The sequence below is a fragment of the Callionymus lyra genome, chromosome 13 (genome assembly GCF_982586985.1).
Source record: "Callionymus lyra chromosome 13, fCalLyr1.hap1.1, whole genome shotgun sequence".
Classification (NCBI taxonomy): Eukaryota; Metazoa; Chordata; class Actinopteri; order Syngnathiformes; family Callionymidae; genus Callionymus; species Callionymus lyra.
The window spans coordinates 10,582,583-10,602,914 of NC_141830.1; the positions used below are offsets into that span (position 1 = coordinate 10,582,583).

Consider the following 20,332-nt stretch of genomic DNA (forward strand, 5'->3'; position numbering starts at 1 on the left):
TAAAAAAGTTATATATTATAATTACAATACCTAAAAATTAGTGATGGTCTTCATGAAGCAGTCATTATTTTCAGAGCCCACTAGATGGCGGTCTCTGCACCATTTTCCTTTTTGTTTTGAACAAATGTTTTAATGAAACATTACCTTTTTTAAACCGATGGCGCCACCTACTGAACTCTAAACCACATGACACTGTTTCATGAAGCTTCATCAGACCATCACTACTAAAAAATAGTTCTCAATTTAATTTTTTTTTTTAGCATTTTAAAGTCAACATAAAAAGTACATAGAACCACCGGACAATAACGAGCATAAAATTACTTGAGCTTCCATTATACCAACATTTTTATATTGAATTTAAATGGATATGAATGGAATTTTTTTGCTAAATAGAGGAAGAAATAATCTCACAACTGTTGGACAATAGATTTATTTATACGTCATCTTTGTTAGTCACACTCAAGTAAAGGGGGCGGGGCTACAGTTTTTACCAGACGTGATGAGCAGCAGACGTCCACGACACAGACTCTCACACACACACTCTGCGTGCAAACACAACATGGAGAGGGGGCCACGGAATGTGTTGACAAACATCACAGTTGTTCACGACCACCGACGAGGCCCCGACACGACCAGAATAAATACGAGGACGGTGGCGGCGCCGCTCACTCGAACAGCAGGTCCTCGTCCCTCTCCTCCGTCAGCATGTTGGCCGGCTCCGCGATCGGGCCCAGCTTGGCCAGGCGGGCCGCGATCTCCTTCTCCGTCCGTTCTCGCAGCTGCTTCTTCTTCTCCTGGATCTTCTTGAGCCTGGAGGGGAGATGCTGGAGTCAGTCCTGTAACATGACCTGGTGATGATCTCCTCACCTGTAGAACTCCTCTCGCTCTCGCTCGTCCAGCTCCGTGATGATGTAGGTGAGCGTGCGGTCGATGCGAGGGATGATCACTGAAGGAGGAGGAGCCCAAGGTCAACTTAATCCCTCCCACAAAATGTTTCAGTTCAACTCACCGTGCTCGATGGCGTTGACGCGGCGGTTGGTGATCTTTATCGCTTCATCCAGAGTGACGAACGAGGTCTGAGAAGAGATTGAGTTCAGACCTGAATAATCAAAGTTGAAGCTTATCATGCATTTTTCTATCATTTGTGCCGAACTTAATGATGTAATTTCCTCCCAGCAATATGGACATGGTCGTATCAGAACAGACAGTTGTTGGACAGGTTGGAAAATGTCATGACAAAGCTTTTAATTTAAAACTTAAAGGGGACTTAAATGAGGTCCAACAGTGCCCCTTACCTGCAGGGAGGCCAACTCCACCAGCAGCTCCACTGCCCGGGCGTAGTTCCTCTTCAACCTGGACAGCTGTTCTCCTCCTCGGGCCAGACCAGTCAGCTCATAACCTACAAACAAGTTACACATCATCACCCACGGTTTCCCCTCATAAAACGTGTGGCACAAGAACGAGTGTTGACTCACTGTCGCTGCCTTCTTGGTAGTGCTCGAACACGGGGAGAGTCACACCTGAAGGTGGAGAACGTTGGTGTCGCAGTCGCTTCTACACGGAATTATAATCTCACCTGCTACGTTTTCCTTCTTGGCTCGGACCTTGACCTGAGCCTTGTTGACGTTCTGGATCACTGTGGTGCTGCAGACGGAGGAGGAGTGTCATCGAGCGTGAACGTTCACTCAACAGTACTGTGACGTTACCTGAAGTCTCCGGCGGCGAATTTGGCTTCAGCGAGAGAGAACGCCGCCTCCCTCATCACATCCCCCATCTTGGTTTTAGTCTAGAGAAGAGACGTTATAATGAAGGTATTAAAACATCGATAAATACTATAAATACTGAAGGACATAAATAACTATTTAAGTATGTTCAAAATAGACTTTAAATGGTATTTTTTAAACATTTTATAATGTATCCACACCACAAAAATTCCTTTCATTTTCAAATACTTCCAATTAACATTTTCTGATTCTAATAACTTTATTATCTATCCGGTGGCACATGATGAACGAGTTGTCATAATAACTCCAGACTCGAGTGATTCTGACCTCGATAATCTTGCGCAGGATTTGGCGGAACCTCATGGACAAAGCGTCGGATTTCTTCTTGAGCAGGTTGCGGCCGGTCTGGGCCCCCTTCAACCGAGCCTTCATGATGGTCTGAGCCCTGCACACAGGAACATGCAGTGTTACTACACACACTAGCTCGGTGCACAAATAGATCCACAGGTAAAAATTCATGATAATAATTCGTAACCTTGTTTGAAAAAAAAAAAACACCATCTTGGACACAAGTGGCTGAAGTTTTGCAGCACAGAATAATAATAAGTAAGTAAGTCATTTTTATTTGTATAGCGCTTTTCCAGACCAGGGTCACAAAGCGCTTAAACAATCAAAACAATATTCAATAAAGTATATATATAAAGTATATATTTTAAAGATCAAGATAAAACTGATAACACAATAAATATTTGTTTAACACTTTATATGGAGAAAATAAAAAACATTTGTTTTGCTCTAGTCGTACATCATTTTAACACAACCACAGGGTCAAAGGTGCATTTTATTAAATAATAGTAAGACAGTTACGTATTATTTTGAAAGTAAACAGCAGCCTTTATAGAGACATACGTTTGTGTTTGTCAGCAAACATCAACTCTGAGAGGTCTGTTTGCACTGAGATTATACTTGTTTCGTTCTTAAGAGTGAACCAAGATGGCAGGAGATCTGATCGCATCAACCGAAATAAAGAAGATCAAAAAATCAATAACTTGTGAGATAACATGAGTCACATGACACTGTAACTACTCTCTAAAAGAGTACATGGGGTTTGCGTGTCGAAAAAAATTATATATACATTTTAAATGAATTAAAAAGGCGTATGTGTTGAAGACGTTTATATTAGTCATTCCTGCTGCAAATAAACACGTGACATCAAAGACTCTTCCTCTTTTTAAACGTTCACGCTGCATTGAAAAACTAATATACACGTTTACACTTAAATGTCAATCAAATTAACCAAAATAAAACCCCAAAAAAAGAAATTGAGGATTTAAACACAGCGATGGATGACGTTAGCATCGCGCTAGCAAACAACAGTCTTACATTCTGGAGGGGAAAATGTCGATCCGTTCTTTCCCTGACATCTCTGCGGCTGGACGAGGACTGTGGGCTCCCGGACGATGAGTCTTGACTTGAACTGGTCTAGGATGTTGCTCTGCGGCGGGTCGTCCTTCGTGCGGGATTACAGTTCATTTATTGAAACGATGGTCGTGATCTTGTCTCGCTCTGCGTCCGCGGTGACGATCAGCTGATCTCTTGTCATGTGATCTGTGTGCGCATGCGCGTTTTGCTTTTCTGTTTACACTATTAGGGGTAAATTATTTGGTTTTAATTCAACCATTGAGTAATAAATTATTTTTAATTCTTACAATTTTGTCATCCAATTAACCTAAAGCGATTTTTGTAAATAGAATTATTTTTGGACGCAGTTTTCCCCAAATCCTATTTACAGAAAGATAACTTCTAAGTATAAAGTTGTTAAAGACTCGTTATTCATTGAAAAGCAAATTTATGACTAGTTAAACATGTGACTTTTAAATAATATTATTTTTTTTATAAATATAAACATCATTAAAATTAATGTTCAAGATAAAATTAAAATAATTAAGAAGGTTAATTTAATGTGAGTAAATAAATTATACAATACCGGTTGTTGAGGAATAAATGAAGATTAATATTATTTAAAAGTTATGTATTTGAACTTTTTGAATTTGTTGCTTTTTATTTTTAATCTTCTTAAACTCCCCACCAGCAGATGGCGACACAGCGCCATTTGTTATTTACAATCCGCCGCACGAACTGGTAGAAGAAGAATGTTTGACGAGCTCTTCCGGGTCGAAGCGTTAGCACACCTAATGAAGTAACGCTAGCCGGGCCAGGGTTTCTTCATCCCCCAAAAGCTGGAAAATTGGACATTTGAAAAGTCTCCCACGGATCCATTCACACTATCGTTTTGTAACCTTATGACACAGGTGAGATGAAGCTCGGTCCAGAGCTGTTTGACGCGGGGATGATGCGCCTGCAGCTCGACTAGCTAACCGCTATGTAGCATGTGCCGCATGTGATGTTGGACTGGCCGGTAGCATCGAAGCTAACAAAGCTAATCTCATCAAATATCCTTGAATTTGTAATAAAACGGTATATTTTTAAAGATGTTTACCCGCATTTGAATCTAGTATTTATAGTCATTACAGTTGTTGTGGATGCAATGGCTGCTTTTTCGTTCTTTCGCATCACATCTGTGTTGCATCATCTTCTCTTCGACAAACCGGGAAAAAGTCAAAATTAATACAATATTAAATTCTTGTGATAAATCTGGTTCACGATTGAGAGATTCTTGCTCAATCTAAACGAATGTAAAAGTAACTCCAGTTCTCGTTCTGTGGTGCCATTATTTCCATTGTGTGTTGTTGCTCATTCATTGTCTGGATCTCTGTCACACCAGCAAATATGTTACTATTGTCGTTACTATTAAAACATTCCTTTTTTTAACCTAAGTGACAAAACCTATAAGCTGTGTTAAGCTAAAGTGATGACGATCTGCAGCTTTAAATCTGAAGCCATGGTTCTTATCAGCATATGCCAGGTGTTTTTTACAATGATGTTTTTATCATCTTCCGCATCCATAAGCCTCACTGCTCTTCTCTTTTTAAACCTGTTTCTGTCTTTTGCATCAATAGCAAAAAAAAACCTTTCTGTAAAACCTTTACTGTGTTAGAGTTCATCTATTTGTTATCTTAAAACACCTTTTCTATCTAATTTATGTGATATTTATTGTCTTCAAAACAAGCATCATTGAAGTCGCTTTCATGAAACTACTTTCATTTTCTTTTACTTTCTTCGCTGCTCTGTGACAGTATTCATTCTGGTTCCATCGTCTTGCTTCCAAAACTAACAAAAGCGATCATTTTTAAAACAAGTCTCTATATTTTGGCATTCAAAAGTGACTGAATTTAAATAACTGTCTGCGAAACTTCCGCTCGCATGTGAAACCTGTTTTTCTCACTGGCTTGTCTCCTGTCTTGTTGCCATAGCGATGCCGGGTCTCAGCTGTCGGTTCTACCAGCACCGGTTCCCCGAGGTGGAGGACGTGGTGATGGTCAACGTGCGCTCCATCGCGGAGATGGGCGCCTACGTCAGCCTGCTGGAGTACAACAACATCGAGGGCATGATCCTGCTGAGCGAGCTTTCTCGCCGGCGAATCCGCTCCATCAACAAACTCATCCGCATCGGACGCAACGAGTGCGTGGTGGTGATCCGGGTCGACAAAGAGAAAGGTGAGTCGCCGGCGTTTGCATCACGAGACTCTAGGATTCTCTGACGGGTCTTAAAAATGTGCAGGTTACATCGATTTATCGAAGAGAAGAGTGTCGCCAGAGGAGGCCATCAAGTGTGAGGACAAATTCACCAAATCTAAAACTGTGAGTTTGTCGTCCTTTGATTGTTGTTGTTGTTGTTGTTGGAGCAGGTGTTCAACAAACCTTTTTTTTTTTTTTAAATGTCAGAGAAAAACATCTGTGCTGCGTTCAAAGACGCTTTAAAAAATAAGGAATACATTGTTTTTCATGCTGCATTCACATTGTAAAGGTAGTTGATTGTTTTCTTTATCAAAAAAACTAATCTTTTGATCTTTTGTTTAATTGATTTTATTTTGTCCTTTCTTTATATACAAGTATATTATTATACAAGTGCTTCCCTTATTAGGTTTGTCATATTTTGTTCTTCTGTAAAGTTCATTATTTGTAAATAAAAATCTGTAATTTGATTTTAATAATACATTTTATAGTTTATTCTATTTTTCTCATTAATAGATTTATTTTAAGAAATAAATGTTAATTTATTTTCTTTTTTTATTTCACCTATATATACATTTAAATGTGCCCCTTGCAGAGCTTTAATTTCGTTTAAAAGGGTCAGTGTTCCTGTTTATATTTTATTATTTTAACTTTAGCTTTTTTAATGAACAAATCAAGGATTTTTTTAAATTTATTATCATTCATTTGTTTTTCTTCTGTTGAGTTAAAATAGTTTGAATAAAACTGCTTGTAAAATGCTATAATTTGGCTTTGACCGAATATTTGCTCTCACTTCGCAAAAAACGTATTAAATTAATATATTGGTGACTATGACTTTGAGTCCATATCGCCCTAATATCGGTGACATCAGAATATTGAACGGTTGGATTCTTCTTTTTGCATTTCATTATATATTTTAAATAATTTAATTCAATAAATTGAATGTTTATAGGTTGAATTCATTGAATAATAGAATATTAAACTGTCAAAATTCAGATTCAATTCTAATTCTGATGTTTATTTTTTTATTTGTTTTTTTCAACCTTTACAGTTCAATTCAAACTGTTGCTATATGTTGCCAATCTTGCTGTACCACCAAGATTGGCTGAAAGTTTGATCTGTACCTTGTTAATATAATTTAATGCTTAAACTATTCCTATTAGGAAAAAAATGTTTTTACATTATTATTTCAGTAACGTCAGAATAATCAATGGTTTAATATAAAAACGGTTTAATCTGGTTGAAATGTTAGCAACAACGTTAGCATCATCAGCTAACGAGCCGTGAGTCCTGACGCTGGTCTCCATGCAGGTCTACAGCATCCTGAGGCACGTGGCCGAGGTCCTGGAGTACAGCAAAGACGAGCAGCTGGAGAGTCTGTACCAGCGCACGGCCTGGGTCTTCGACGAGAAGTACAAGCGGCCCGGATACGGCGCCTACGACGTCTTCAAGCAAGCCGTGTCGTGAGTGGAACTCTCGCTCAGCCGGTCGTGATCCGAGGCCACGGGAGTCGTGACCGTGTTCTCCTCGTCTCTTCCCTCACAGAGATCCTGCCATCCTGGACTGCCTGGACCTGACGGAGGAAGAGCGAGCCGTGCTCATCGACAACATCAACAGAAGACTGACCCCGCAGGCCGTCAAGATCCGAGCAGGTGAGACGGCGTTTGTGTTGCGAGGCCGCGGACGTCGTCTGACTCGTGTGCGCCCCCTGCAGACATCGAGGTGGCGTGTTACGGCTATGAGGGCATCGACGCCGTGAAGGAGGCGCTGAGGGCCGGACTGGGCTGCTCCACGGAAGTCATGCCCATCAAGGTAACGCTGTAGACGACATATGACATGTTATGTCATGTGTAGGATATAATTCATGTCTTTTATTATCATGGTGTGTCTGTGATCTTTGAACCAGTTCTTCTGAAATGTTGTTTTATTGAGAAAATAAAACCATATGCACAATAAAAGCAAACCTTTAGTCTTCCCTGCTTCCACATAAATAATGGTTTGCAATTAAATAAAAAATATCATTTAAAGCAACATGATACAGAATAATTTAACATTTAAAATAAACATATTTGTCAAAAAACTGTTTCATATAATGAGCGACTGCTGAGTTTATTTTCTGCACTTTAAATTAAAAAAAGCTGCTCGACTGAGTTCTGGTTCATGAGCCCGTTTTCTAATATATTTTTAATACACGAATCACTTAATAATTACCTTTGTATCGTCAGAGACTGATCTAGCTGAAGTTTTCAGTCTGTATCCTCTCGTCCTCAGTCATCTCTGGGGTCTTGCGAGTTAAATTGTGGAGGATGTATTGACTGCTGCTATCTAAACATGTATATATAAATAATTTCCAGACGGATCAATAAAGTTGTCCATCTAGTGGTCGCAAGTTTTATTGCAACACAAATGAACAAACAGTATATTTTATTCTGAATAAAAACTATTAAATAACAGATGCAAACAAATGTCTTGATCAACACTGGATACAGTAGTTCAGGGACATGGATGAAGAAACCATGGACGTTCTCACGTTGACGCCCGATCTCTTCTCCAGATCAACCTGATCGCTCCTCCTCGCTACGTGATGACCACGACCACCCTGGAGCGAACCGAGGGTCTCTCCGTGCTCAACCAGGCCATGGCGGCCATCAAGGAGAAGATCGACGAGAAGAGGGGCTTCTTCAACATCCAGATGGAGGTGAGTCTTGAGATGACGCCGCGGTCACATGATCATCTAACGACCTCGTCCTCCAGCCGAAGGTGGTGACGGACACGGACGAGACGGAGCTCGCGCGGCAGCTGGAGAGGTTAGAGCGCGAGAACGCCGAGGTGGACGGAGACGACGACGCCGAGGAGATGGAGGCCAAGACGGAAGACTAGACTCTGACTCGCATAAACATTACGACCGGAGGATCCCGCCATCGTTTCATCTTCTGGATTTGCTTTATTAAAAAGAGTCGAGCGAGGCAGTTCCATTCCAACGACTCTTTGCTCTCGTGACTTCGTGAAAAAAAAAAGGTGTCGGAAATGACGAGTCTGCGTTTATTAAAAATCATTTATTCCTCAATGATACAAAAAACAAATGAGCGTTTTTACAGCAGCAACATCTTTAGTGGCATCTTGTCTTCGGACGAGCCGAGGTTCAGACGACCTCGTAATAAATATTGTTGACATTTTCTAACATTTAGCTCGTCGACGTTACACCCGAGTTACTTCACCAGTCCGATCTTCTTGGCCTCGGTCTCGTAGATGAGCAGACGCCACATCTTCACGATGAAAACTTCCGCTTCTTCGTCCAGAACCTGAGAAAAAAAAAGTGTTAAATATAATTGCAGTAAACATTTCTTTCATCCACTAACAGACTCCAAACTTTAACTTTTCTACATAAACGTGTCAATCATTATCCAGATTTAAAAAATAAATAAATCTTTGTAACAAACTCACCATGGCAACGTCGTCCAGGATCTGCTGTGGAGTACCGTGGGCCATCACCTGGGGGCGACAGAGGACAATCAAGACACGTGCAAATCAAAGATCACGTGATCCTGAACTATCGCTCTGGATACCTTGGAGCAGACAAAGTCCACCAGCGTGGCCTCCTCCTCGCCGATGTACTCGATGATCTTCTTGTTGATCCACGGACGGACGCGTCGCTCCATCAGAGTCTGACGGACACACGAGATAGTTTTAACATTTAACTGCTCAATAGAATTTTAATTAAAGTTTTAATTAATCTTTAAGAAATAATGCTTTTATTTTCTACAATTAAATACATTCACTTTCAGTCAAGACGGGTCGCTTTTTAACTCATGTTGCGTTGTACCGGTCCTCTCCACCGGGGGGGGGCGCCACTCACCGAGTCCACCATGGTCCAGTCCAGCGGGTAGGAGAAGAGGTCCGGCTTGGCCGTGGGGATCTTCTCGATCAGGCTCTTGATGTGCTTCTGCTTCTCCTCCGAGTTGACGCCCTTGACGGCGGCGTCGGCGATCAGACTCTTGTCGTCGTCGTAGTCCAGCGGCACCAGCTTCCTCTTGCGCGGCTGCTCGTCCGCCTCCTCCTCGTCGAACTTGTTGAAGACGCTGTCGACCGGAAGCTTCTTCCTCTTGCCTGCGTGCGGCTGACTGGGACTTCCTGTGGAGGCTGGAGAGACGCGTGTCCGTCGGTAAATCTGGGTTTTTACTTATTATACAACATAGTCGCTTTTTTTTTTGTTGCAATATTGAATAATATTTTATTTCTATTATCTTTAAATTATACCATAAAATAACTATAAAGATTTTATAATCATAGTACAACTATTCACAGCGTTTGCTCATTTTTGTGTTGCAATTAAACTTTTAGCCGCTAGATGGCAGCAGTCATTTACAATTTCTCGAAGGAGCCCTCCAGAGGGATCGATAAAGTTTCATCTATCTATCATTACATCCTCCGCAGCTAAAGGGCCCATGAAATCGGGCAAGATCTCAGGGATGACTGAGGACGAGAGGATACAGTCGACTCCAGCAGCTTTTAAAGCATTGTTGGAAATATTTTGGTTTGAAAACAAATGAAAGCAGTTACAACTTCATCAAGAGTCATGTGGTCTGTAAATACTGAACACCAGAGTCAAGTACTCGGCAATACTTCAAATATATCCTCATTACTACAATATCAATTGTGATATTGTTGTGTATAATGATACGTATCGTATCGTCACCGTCTTGTTAATACACAGCGCTAGTCAAAGGTCAACAGTCTGGTCCACGGAAGGAACCCCGACTCTCTGCTCACCCAGCTTGAGGCTCAGTCCGATCTTGGGCCGGTTCTCGTCCTGAGGGAGGGCGTCTCGCGGCGAGTTCTCGTGCGGGATGATGATGCCGCACGGCGAGCTGTTGCCGGGCGTGTTCGGGGAGGCGCCGCCGCTGCCGGACGACACGGAGGGGGCGGCGTTGATGGGACGCATGGTGGGCTTCAGGCACGGCTTCTCCTCGTCAAAGTCCTCCTCGCCATCCTCGGCGTGCTCCGGGGGGGTGTGTCTGGACGGAGGCTCGGGTCGGACCTGCTCCGGCCGGTGGTCCCGTGGAGCTCTGTGGTGCTGGTGGTGGTGCTGCTGCTGCTGCTGCTCCCTCGGAGGCTGCGGCTCCTGCACGACAGGAGGTTGTCTGAGACGCTCCTCCTCCTCCTCCTCCATCTGGAGCAGAGAAGACGGTGTCACTGACCAGACATCTGGATGACCTTCAAACCGACGACACACACTTCAACGCACACACACCCACACATCCACACACACACACACGTCTGTGAGACAAACCCACCCTGCGTAGCTCTGCGTCTGGATCTGGATGTCCCTCTTCCAGCAACCTCCGTCTGATCTCCTCCAGCTCCTCCTTCTCCCTCTTCCTGTCTCGCTCGTCCACCTCCGTCTCCTTCTCGCGGTCTCTGAGCCGTCTCTGCAGAGCACTGCCCCTAGAGGCCACACGAGGCATTGCAGCCGTTAGAACAAAGGCAGAGGCAGCAGCGAAAAAGGAAAATCTAGGTCAGGCGGCGTGTCGGCTCCGACCGACGAGGTTTACTTCACAAGCTAAACGGTGAGGACGAGGGGTTCACCTGTAATATTTGGGGTCGTCCCTGTCGTCGTCGTAGTCCTCCAGGAACTCTTTCAGCCGCTTCCCCTCCTTCATCTGCAGAGCAGGGTTTGGAAGAACGTCAGAGACATCGCAACATTTAAAATTAAGCTTTGTTTCAAATTTAAGCATTTAATTATATATTTTAAAATTATTTATTTAATTATTTATTGAAAGGTAGAATTTTGGTATATATAAATGCATACAAAACATTTTGAAAATATTAATATTTTCATTTTAATTATATATATATATATATATATATATATATATATATATGGAAAATAAATAACACAAAGCAAACAATCCACTTTTTAACACAGAAATGACTGAATTCAACTTTCAATAAAATACAAATGAATCATTTGAATATAAAAATGAAGATTTTTTTATTGAGATATTTCTTTTTTCTATTATTGAATTATATATTTTTTTATTGGATTACAAAAATGTAAATACTACATTCAACTCTTATAATAATCTTATACATTTACTAAGTTCATATAGTCTTAATGTTAATATTTTAAAAATTCTATTTTATTATGTAAATTGATTTAATCTTGTTTTTGATATTGGTTTGTGACACTGACAACTGAAAGACACTAAATAAAGTATCACTTTTATTATCATTATTATTATAAATCATTAGATACCAAGAGGTCAAACTAGTCATATTTTGCTTTGTTTCTGTTATAAAAAAAACTCACAGGTTTCAGTAACTACTTTAGAAAAACTAAATTGTAAAACTAAATCAAATTCTCACGATATCTCTCCGTCGCTCGTCCTCTCTCTCGGAATCTTTGGCGTTGTCTCGGGCCTTCTTTCTCTCGCGCAGCTCCCAGTTTTTCAAACGCTGCAGGAGAAGAAAAGTTTAGAGACTCGAACCAACGTTCTGATCCGAGCGCCTCCCTGAGCGTCTCACCTCCTGATAAGCTGCTTCCTTGTCGCGCAGCTTCCTCTCCAGCTTCCTGCGCTCGTACGCGTCCTCCACGTCGTCCAGTTCGCGCTTCTTCTCTCGGTCTCGGCTCGCCTCCCTGTAGCAGGACGTCAAGTAAAACCACTATAATGACTTCAAAAAAACTTAAAATGTCATTTACATGTTTGATTGACAGGAAAGAACAGCCCAATGTAACCAGAGAATGTTTTTATGGAATAACTACTTAACCCTAGTGTCGTCTCTGGCTCGAGGTGAACGACCTCCACCACTGAATATGCATTTCTGGAAGCCAGGGACAACACAAGGGATACCACAAACGCATTCGGACCTTTGGGTCACCTTGACCCTGAGATAACAAGGGTTATAATGGCAACATAAGCTGTCAAAACTATTATGCATGATGCATTCAGGTTTCATTATGTTGTCCAAACAGTTCTGAGCCAGGAAGGAAGCTGAACTGAGCAGTTTATTCGTGTTTTAAATGATGTAGAATCAAGTCCAGGCCCGTACTGACGGGTCATGTTTCACCAAGGGCCAGAACATTTGAACACCATCTTCAACTCCGTGCATGTTGGAATGATGTTTTTATTTCGTTTTAATAAGCGCAAAATTAAGGCTCCTTCTATAAATATAAACCTTGATAAACTTTCAGGTTCTGCCAACCAATTACAGGTGACCATCATTTTGACAGTGCAACATAGACGTAGAATTCTAATACAGCACTGTAGCGACCACCAGCCGCCACTAAATAGAGCAGTGAGGCATCATGGGAGTTCACGTATTTGTTGGCACCATTAGTACGGTGGTACGGGTAATATTGTCTCCCACTACGGTCTGTGCTTGTGTCGGAGTTTATCTGATGTTCCAGTAAATCACCTGTTTGTAACAGAATAAATAAAGACGAGAGGTTTTGCTGAAGCTGACCCAAGCGTCCTACAATATATTCAAACATGTCGTTTCCACTGTGTGTAAAAAAATTAATAAATAAATCAGGGAAACAGCAAGACTGCGTCAAGTGGATCATGATATGAGGGGGGACCACTGTATACATCCTCTTCTGACTGACTGGATGAATTAATCATTCCTTCTCCGAGCAAAATCAACGACGTCCACAACTACTCCAACGGTTCCCAGTACCTGGACCTGCTGCGGTTGATGCTCCTAGGGGGCTCCCTCTCCCTCTCTCTGGTCCTCCGATCCCGGTCTCGGTCTTTGTCCCGCTTGTCTTGGTCTCGCTTGTCTTGGTCGCGCTCCTTCTCGCGATCCCAGCGCTCCCTCTCCTTCTCGCGCTCCTTCTCCCGATCCTTTCGTTCCTTGTCAAACTCCGCCCTCTCCTTCTCCCGCTTGTCCTTCTCCTCCTCTAGTTTCTGCGGGGGGTGGGGGGGGAGAAACAAGACGATGGGTTCAGCGGGTGCGAGAGGAGACTCGGGTCACACACGGCACAGGACCAGTGGTCTCCGGGGGTTAAGTTAACAGGTATCTCTAAACTGAGGATTAGTGAACGTCTCTCTTCCTCCTCCGCACTACTGAGCTCAAGCATGAAGATTACAGTTAGGAAGTCGAGGAGACCACGGTCGTGGAGCAAACGATTGAGGAGGGTTTGATCTCCTTAGAACAAGTAAAACAGAACAACAACAACAGAGCAGGCGTCAGTCTTGTGTTGAACTAGTTGTGACTTACAGGTGTCGAACTATGGACTCAGGCCTTTCGATGCCTCTACAAGCCTTTTAAAGTTAGGCCTGGGAGGAAAGCAGGTCACACGATATACAAGGGAAAAACGTTATGGGAGGTTTTCGTCGTCTCGCTTCAACATCATCAACAACAAAACATCAGTGAAACATGAGAAACATTTTCTGAACAGGTAGAGGAAGGAGAAGCGTTCTTACCCCTGCAGGACTCCTCGACAACACCGGCCCAAACAACACATCTCACACACACACACACACACACACAGCAGTCTTGGTGTCAAGCAGCTGCAACATCCATGAAAGCCTCAAACACGTCAAGGTGAAATGTGATCGTGTGACGATGAGCCTCGCAGCTAAAACACAAATCATGGCTATGAAGGACTTGACCGTCTCCTCGACAGCTCAGTGGACTCATAAAAGATTTGTTTTGCGGTTCATTACTTACCTCCGCATCAAAACTCCCACGGGTCATTATCAAGCTTGTAGTTTAGAGAGGTTTTGATCTGGTCGGTCAAGACTATTACGATTTATTCACAGGAAATTTCTCTTCATACGTTTATAGAATAAATGTTTAGACAACTTAAATAAACTGATAGTATTTAAGTATTAAGCAGTTTTAGTTTTAAAAAATGAAATGCGTTTAAAAATAAATAATAAATAACAGGTTAATTTAACGGATAATTATTTAGGTATCAGAAATGATGTTTTCCTTTAAAGCTACAACAAGTGCTTGTGAATCGTACATTTGTAAAAATACTTTATTTTTATTTTCTTTCTCACCGTACTTTTAGTTATACATGAACAAATGTTTGATCGTAGCTTCACGACAACTCTAGTAGGCTCCTGATGTTGAGGAATTATTTACTACACAAGTCACATTTTATTCATGCAATTGCTTCAAAGTAATTAGTATCCGTGCTAATACATCTTGTTACTACTATTAAAATGGTGCAATCTGTCCATCAAGAGATATTTTAGGACTTAATTTCATTTTCTAAACCCCCATAAAGCAATAAAATAGCTTTTTCTACAATATTTGAAAATATTTTATATTAATGTTTTAAATAAGCAAGAATTATTTCACAGTATTATCCACTGATGTTGCTCATTAATGTTACGAGACATACTGTTTGAGTAGGATAATGGAAGTAAAATTAATAAAAATTCAAATAACAACTAATCAAAAATCATAGCGTATCCTCCCCTACAAAGATAACGAAAAAAGTTTCTCTACAAGTGTCCTTTCTTACGTTTCATCATCTCAAATTTCTGACCTTCACATTATTTAATGGTGGTCTGGACTGTAGAAAAGACCTCTCGCTGAGTTAAACACACACTGCTGATGAGTTAGATGAAGATGGAGAGGAGAGCGCTCACACAACCACATCCAGAGATCACGTACCTCATCAAGTCTTCAGAGCCTCGTGCTGCTGTGGAGAGGGCACCCCCCCAAAATTGTTTGACAAAGAACTACAGCCTCAAAAGACTGCAGCGGTTAAGAGTCTGTGTGCTTCAACATCATCATAAACATCATCAAGATGAGAGAACTCGCACCGGTTCACTTCTCGCAGGACAAGCACGAGTGTATTTAAAGCGTCAGGCAGTGTCAGATTAACGTCCTAGAGAACACTTAAGGTGTTGCACAGTTGCCCCAATGCAAGTCCTCTTCAAACGGGGGGTGCCCACATTCCGTAGGAAGTAAATAAAGGCTGATACTTACATCCTATCCTCGCAACTTTTTCCAAAGCTCTGAGATTCATCTCGCTTTAGTCACCATATGATCACTATCATAATGGTGGGGTTTAATGAATAGATTAGCTTTTTAAGTATTGTCACATCGTCTCCATGCATTTTTGTGTGAAGAATGAAGAAACACGCTACAGTGGCTGAGATAAAGAGTGTGTGGATGTGATATTGGGAGCCGATTTGTCTTTTAACTGAATGTCGATGAAGCTAAAATGTGCTTAAGAGGTAAACTATGTGAGCAGCTGCTGTCCAAACCTGTAATGTCAACTACTTGATCAATGAAGAAACTTTACCTTGTGGGTGTCTCGGAATTTACTAATCTCTCTGGAGATCAGATCGCGCTTGTCTTCTTCGACATCCATGGTGTTGATGTCATCCTGAGGAAAAAAAAAACACAAGTGAATTTACGACGAGAAGAGAAAGTATCGGAGATAAAGCCTGTTTATGAAGGTGTACCTCTTCTTTCTTCCTATCCTTTCGTTTACGCCGCTGAGCGTCCTCGTCCGGGGACGGCGCGTTGAGATCACCGGAGTACTCATCCAGTAGACCGTCAATAAAGGCCTTTGCGAGCCGGTCCTTGTTCATCGTCTCTTCATCGAGAACCTCTACTTCCTCCTTGCCGCCATCCTCCACTTTGGGTTTCTGTCACGATTACAAGTGGATGTCAGATTTTAAATTTCCGAGTAGAAGCTCATTTAGAATGTTTTGATGCATACACAACATAAAATGTATATTAATATACATAGAGAGGATTAAGTGCTTACTCCATTAGCGCCCTTCTTCTTTGCCTTCCACTCGTCCAGTTGGTCTTTGGTCTTTGCGTCCACCTTCACCAGGAGGTTCTTCTCTCCAACCTTGAGATCATGAAGCAACCGCAGAGCTCGCAGAGTGGATTCTGGCTCCTTGTACTCACAGAAACCAAAAGCTGCAAACAAAAGGTGCAATAAAAAAAAAATTGACGCGAGTGAACAAATTCAGATTCACTCAAATCTGGATAAAAATACATCCTTAAATATTAAATGCAACATAGTTTTCCTAGAAATTCATATTGAAAGTACTATAAAAATGGACAAATCTGTTGAAACTCACTGCACGCACAAGTATTTATTTTTGACAAAACATATCAGTCTATTTCAGTCACTCTCTTTGGACCCACCTTGAAGTTTTCCAGAGGCTCCCTGGACTCTTTTCCAGCTCAGGACGATGCCACACTTCTGAAGAAATCAAAAAGCAAACAATAAAAAATAATTAGTTTTTAAAAACATTTGTACTGGATGCACGTCAGTATGGAGGTATCTGGATGTTCTTTTGTGTCTGTGTGTTCTAGGAAGAATCACTGATTGCGACCATTATTTAAAAATATATTTATGTCTACAACTCTAAAAAGGAAGTTATTACTCAAAAAGTATTCCGACCCTCAGTCGACATGAGGGTGAGAAGCATCACCATCACCTTCAGTATGTCTAGTGAATCATTCAACTGAATCAATAGTGTTGACGTGTATTCTTTTGCAATACAAACAATAAATATGCATGTTGCAAGGAAAATTTTCCCAACGTACACACCGGAAAACCAACGTGATATTCGAAAATAAACGTTTAAATCAAACAACGTCTCACCGCCAGCAGCTGCCTGATCAACATGTCGGATGCTTTCTCCGATATGTTTCCCACAAAAACTGTGGTGGTGGGTCCGCTGTCCTCGCTTTCTCTGGCACGTAAAGCAACAAGATCCTGCCTGACGATAGGGGGTTTACTGACCACCGGCATGGATGAGATCATCACGGGAGGAGCCGGAGCCATGAGACCCATATGGATCGGTATCATCTGGGTTCCTGCAGAACCAAACAAAGACCTCAGGAAACATCTCCATAAATATGTGAGATCTTCAAGGCTGTGAAATGGAACCAACAAATATCTTTAATATCGAGTTGAATCTTTAAGACAGAATGCAATAACTGCGCAATTATTTTTTTCTTGACGCATGTCCTGTAACTGAAGTGTTTGAATGATAAAAAACCATTATATTCCAATAATAAAACTTTTATGCTTCTTATATCTGTATCTTACGATGGTGAAAAGGACAGAACATATTTTAAAAGACTCAATTTAGTCAATACAATTTATTCTGATTGTATTAAAAACTTTAATAGGATTACAACACCAAAGTTGAGTGAGAAGTAGAATACACATCATTTTTGATATATCTTTACAATGTATCAAAACAAGTCTTTAAAAAATAACAATTAAGGTAAGGTAAGAAAAAAGGTAAGGTAAAACTTTATTGATCGAAATTGAAATTGTTTTTTTCCAGTAGCCAGCAATTTTTCATAAACAATAAAGAATAATACATAAAAAATAAAATAAGAAGAACATAGAGAGGAAGAACAAGATGACACAATCCAAGTCTAAAGACAAAGGATACAAAGACTAACATAGAACAGAACATCCAGATACTCTCACTCCACTCCTGCCCCCGAACTCAGAATTGTACAATTTAATAGCCCGAGGAATGAATGAGTCCCTGAGTCTATTTGTTTTGCACCTGGGTAGGAGCATTCGTGCACTCATTCAGCTTCTCTGCTCACTGATGACAGTGTTCAGAGGATGACTGTCATCATCCATGATGGACAGTAGTTTGTTCAATGAAATTAAATTAAAGTGATTTCAAAGTTGTTGTGTCACTGAAGAGGATTCATTTTTTTGATGATGACAAATGGATAAAAATGCAGAAAAAGTAAGTGATGATATCACAATAAACCCAAAATGAAAATTAAAGACAACCGCATATTGACTGGATGACCACAGAGCACTTAAACAATGATAATGTGATGGAATAAAGCTTCTGCAAAAAGAAAGTGTACAAACGGAACAGAGGAAAACCTAAAAATAAAAGGCAGGAATCTTTAAACAAAGTGTTTAAGGGGGCAATAAATATAGAATACATGAAAAATAGTCAAGTCATTTAGAGAAAGCCCATCAACCAGACAGTTGAGTTGTTGAAGAATCATTGACAAATTGTTTCAAGCTTTTAGCGATCGAACTTGAGGAAACTCGCCAAGGAACGTAAAGAAAAGTAAGACCATTTCCAACAGTTATATTCTCATTTGACACAGATCAACTAAAGATGGTATTTATGGTGACACGGATTAGGTTGACCTTTGTTGAATATGATAGCTAAACCAATAAGACTACCTTTTAGACCATTGAATGCTAACATTAGATGAATTCCTGTAAAAACAAAAAATATCTTATGAAGGTTTTTTTTTTTTTTTAATGGAAACTGTCTCGAGTTACTTCCTATTTTACACCTTTAATACAATTGAATACACCTATAATATAAGGCAACATCATATATATAATGTATAGTTTAGAAACACTATAATAACATCATCTTACCTGTGGGGAAAGCATATTGAGGAGGGATCCCCGGATGGGGCAACAATGGCCGGTTTAAATGAGGAGGGAACGACATTCTGGTGCCAGAAGTTCGACCTGAAGAAAACGTAGAATGTAGTTAATAAAAGAACAACAAAAGTAGCATATGCACCGCCACAAGTGCTCACGTAATATAATCATTTAAAGGAATGAGTGTAGTTTCTCATTTTAAGACGTCATAGTTTGACTTTTTTTTTTTGGTAAACGTCAGCACACTCGTCATCGTTTCTTACATAAAGTTTAAATCATTAACATCGGTTATCAACTGGATAACTTTGGCTTTAAACTATCCGTGTTCGTGTTCATATCAAAACGATATTTTTGAGCAGTAAGTGTGAATACTTGGCGGTTTTACGACCGTTAAAAACTACTCATGATACTAATGCTACACAAACATCGTGTGACCAGACGTGGCTAACTCGTAAACCGAAACAAAATGCGAGGATTTAAGCGCAAAAAGGGGAACAAAGGTGTGTTCGGATACATACCCGCTGGCGGTAAAAGTGTAGGCAAGTAGAAAAAGAAACAATTCAAATAAGGTTTTAAATTAAAAAATATCCTTTGAAAATGTTCGAATGGTACGCTAGCTCAACAGCTAGCTCTAGGCCTTCCAAATCTCGAACGCATGCGTGTTAGGGTCAGCGAGTCGAGCGCCTTTCTTTTTGTATCGGGATGTCCCGGGTGAGCGGAGACTATCTTCAAATCGCTCGCACATGTTTTAAAAGGCGTTTAAATTTGAAGTTGTTTGGTATTATTAAAAAACAGAAGGGAGTGTATTAGCAGTTATTAAAAACATAAGGAATAATATTTCCAATAGATATATAGATACCCGAATTTTTAATATAATGGATATACCTTTATTTGAATAATAATCTATAAGAAAATCTATAATATTACATTTAAAATGTAATTGGGAAGCTTTAGCTTTAGTCACCCACATAGAGAAGAGACTCATTTTAAATTAAAATCAAAATCAGGCCAATTATTCAATAAATACTTGTTTCATTATATAATGTTGAATTATTTCTATAAAAGTCTTCATTCTCATTACGGTTAATGTGTTTATAAGTTAAAAAAGAACCATTCAACTTTGTTTTCTTTTTTTAAGTAAAGTAAACGTTAATCTGACTCACACAATTCTTAACAATGTTATTCGATCAAAAAAATAATTAGTTTGGGTCGTTTTATTTATTTTTAATCTTTCATAACACGTGTTTGCCAATTTCGTAAAGGCAATAATAAGAATTAAATAATTAAATGAAATAAACATTAGATCGTTAAAGTACAACATTAAATACGTTACGTTAAAGTGTTATATACAATTAAATAATTAACACAATTAAAATAAATATACATTTACATTGATATGCATGACTGTTGACTTTTAACAGCGTAGCAACAATCACCATGACAAAGATAAGAGTCAGCGGGGGGTCTGTTGTATTCAGATCTCCTATTTACCCCCAAAAGCCACCTTCGTATACACTCCTGGTTGTCATGGTGACGCCATTGCAGCATCTGTTCACCGTGGTCTGTGCCTGACAAGCATGTGACGTCACTCG

General features: G+C 40.4%; 3 protein-coding genes across 3 annotated transcripts; 1 reads left to right on the forward strand and 2 right to left on the reverse strand.

Moving 5' to 3' along the window:
- Nucleotides 1-414: 414 nt before the first annotated feature.
- atp6v1d (ATPase H+ transporting V1 subunit D) lies at nucleotides 415-3,308 on the reverse strand. Its single transcript, XM_087805426.1, has 9 exons — nucleotides 3,108-3,308; nucleotides 2,052-2,169; nucleotides 1,707-1,786; nucleotides 1,577-1,644; nucleotides 1,476-1,520; nucleotides 1,296-1,399; nucleotides 1,010-1,076; nucleotides 868-946; nucleotides 415-810 (listed from the first exon to the last, which is right to left on the reverse strand). Exons 1-9 carry the CDS (start codon nucleotides 3,146-3,148, stop codon nucleotides 666-668), a joined length of 747 nt encoding a protein of 248 aa, XP_087661552.1. The 5' UTR covers nucleotides 3,149-3,308; the 3' UTR covers nucleotides 415-665.
- A 585-nt stretch (nucleotides 3,309-3,893) lies between these two features.
- Nucleotides 3,894-8,336, forward strand: eif2s1b (eukaryotic translation initiation factor 2, subunit 1 alpha b). The gene is made up of 8 exons (XM_087805207.1): nucleotides 3,894-4,036; nucleotides 5,099-5,341; nucleotides 5,406-5,485; nucleotides 6,671-6,822; nucleotides 6,905-7,011; nucleotides 7,074-7,171; nucleotides 7,914-8,057; nucleotides 8,114-8,336. The coding sequence occupies exons 2-8, from the start codon at nucleotides 5,101-5,103 to the stop codon at nucleotides 8,237-8,239; spliced, it is 948 nt and encodes a 315-aa protein (XP_087661333.1). The 5' UTR covers nucleotides 3,894-4,036; nucleotides 5,099-5,100; the 3' UTR covers nucleotides 8,240-8,336.
- Nucleotides 8,337-8,400: 64 nt separating this feature from the next.
- rbm25b (RNA binding motif protein 25b) lies at nucleotides 8,401-19,412 on the reverse strand. The gene is made up of 17 exons (XM_087805205.1): nucleotides 19,259-19,412; nucleotides 18,732-18,827; nucleotides 16,953-17,167; nucleotides 16,490-16,547; nucleotides 16,098-16,258; nucleotides 15,790-15,975; nucleotides 15,627-15,710; nucleotides 13,037-13,266; nucleotides 11,885-11,996; nucleotides 11,726-11,815; nucleotides 10,946-11,019; nucleotides 10,654-10,804; nucleotides 10,130-10,529; nucleotides 9,216-9,499; nucleotides 8,926-9,024; nucleotides 8,804-8,851; nucleotides 8,401-8,661 (listed from the first exon to the last, which is right to left on the reverse strand). The coding sequence occupies exons 2-17, from the start codon at nucleotides 18,805-18,807 to the stop codon at nucleotides 8,569-8,571; spliced, it is 2,361 nt and encodes a 786-aa protein (XP_087661331.1). The 5' UTR covers nucleotides 18,808-18,827; nucleotides 19,259-19,412; the 3' UTR covers nucleotides 8,401-8,568.
- Between the last annotated feature and the right edge of the window lie 920 nt (nucleotides 19,413-20,332).

Excerpts from the sequence above, each read along its gene's own strand:
- eif2s1b (XM_087805207.1), top strand. The coding sequence starts at position 5,101 with ATGCCGGGTCTCAGCTGTCGGTTCTACCAGCACCGGTTCCCCGAGGTG. Across the intron at positions 5,342-5,405 it reads CCGGGTCGACAAAGAGAAAG|GTTACATCGATTTATCGAAG; the intron begins GTGAGTCGCCGG and ends AAAAATGTGCAG. Across the intron at positions 7,012-7,073 it reads GGCCGTCAAGATCCGAGCAG|ACATCGAGGTGGCGTGTTAC; the intron begins GTGAGACGGCGT and ends CGCCCCCTGCAG.
- rbm25b (XM_087805205.1), bottom strand. The coding sequence starts at position 18,807 with ATGTCGTTCCCTCCTCATTTAAACCGGCCATTGTTGCCCCATCCGGGG. Across the intron at positions 16,259-16,489 it reads AGCCTCTGGAAAACTTCAAG|CTTTTGGTTTCTGTGAGTAC; the intron begins GTGGGTCCAAAG and ends TTTTGTTTGCAG. Across the intron at positions 10,530-10,653 it reads CAGACGCAGAGCTACGCAGG|ATGGAGGAGGAGGAGGAGGA; the intron begins GTGGGTTTGTCT and ends TCTCTGCTCCAG.
- atp6v1d (XM_087805426.1), bottom strand. The coding sequence starts at position 3,148 with ATGTCAGGGAAAGAACGGATCGACATTTTCCCCTCCAGAAT. Across the intron at positions 1,787-2,051 it reads TCCTGCGCAAGATTATCGAG|ACTAAAACCAAGATGGGGGA; the intron begins GTCAGAATCACT and ends TCTCTTCTCTAG. Across the intron at positions 1,645-1,706 it reads TTCGCCGCCGGAGACTTCAG|CACCACAGTGATCCAGAACG; the intron begins GTAACGTCACAG and ends CTCCGTCTGCAG.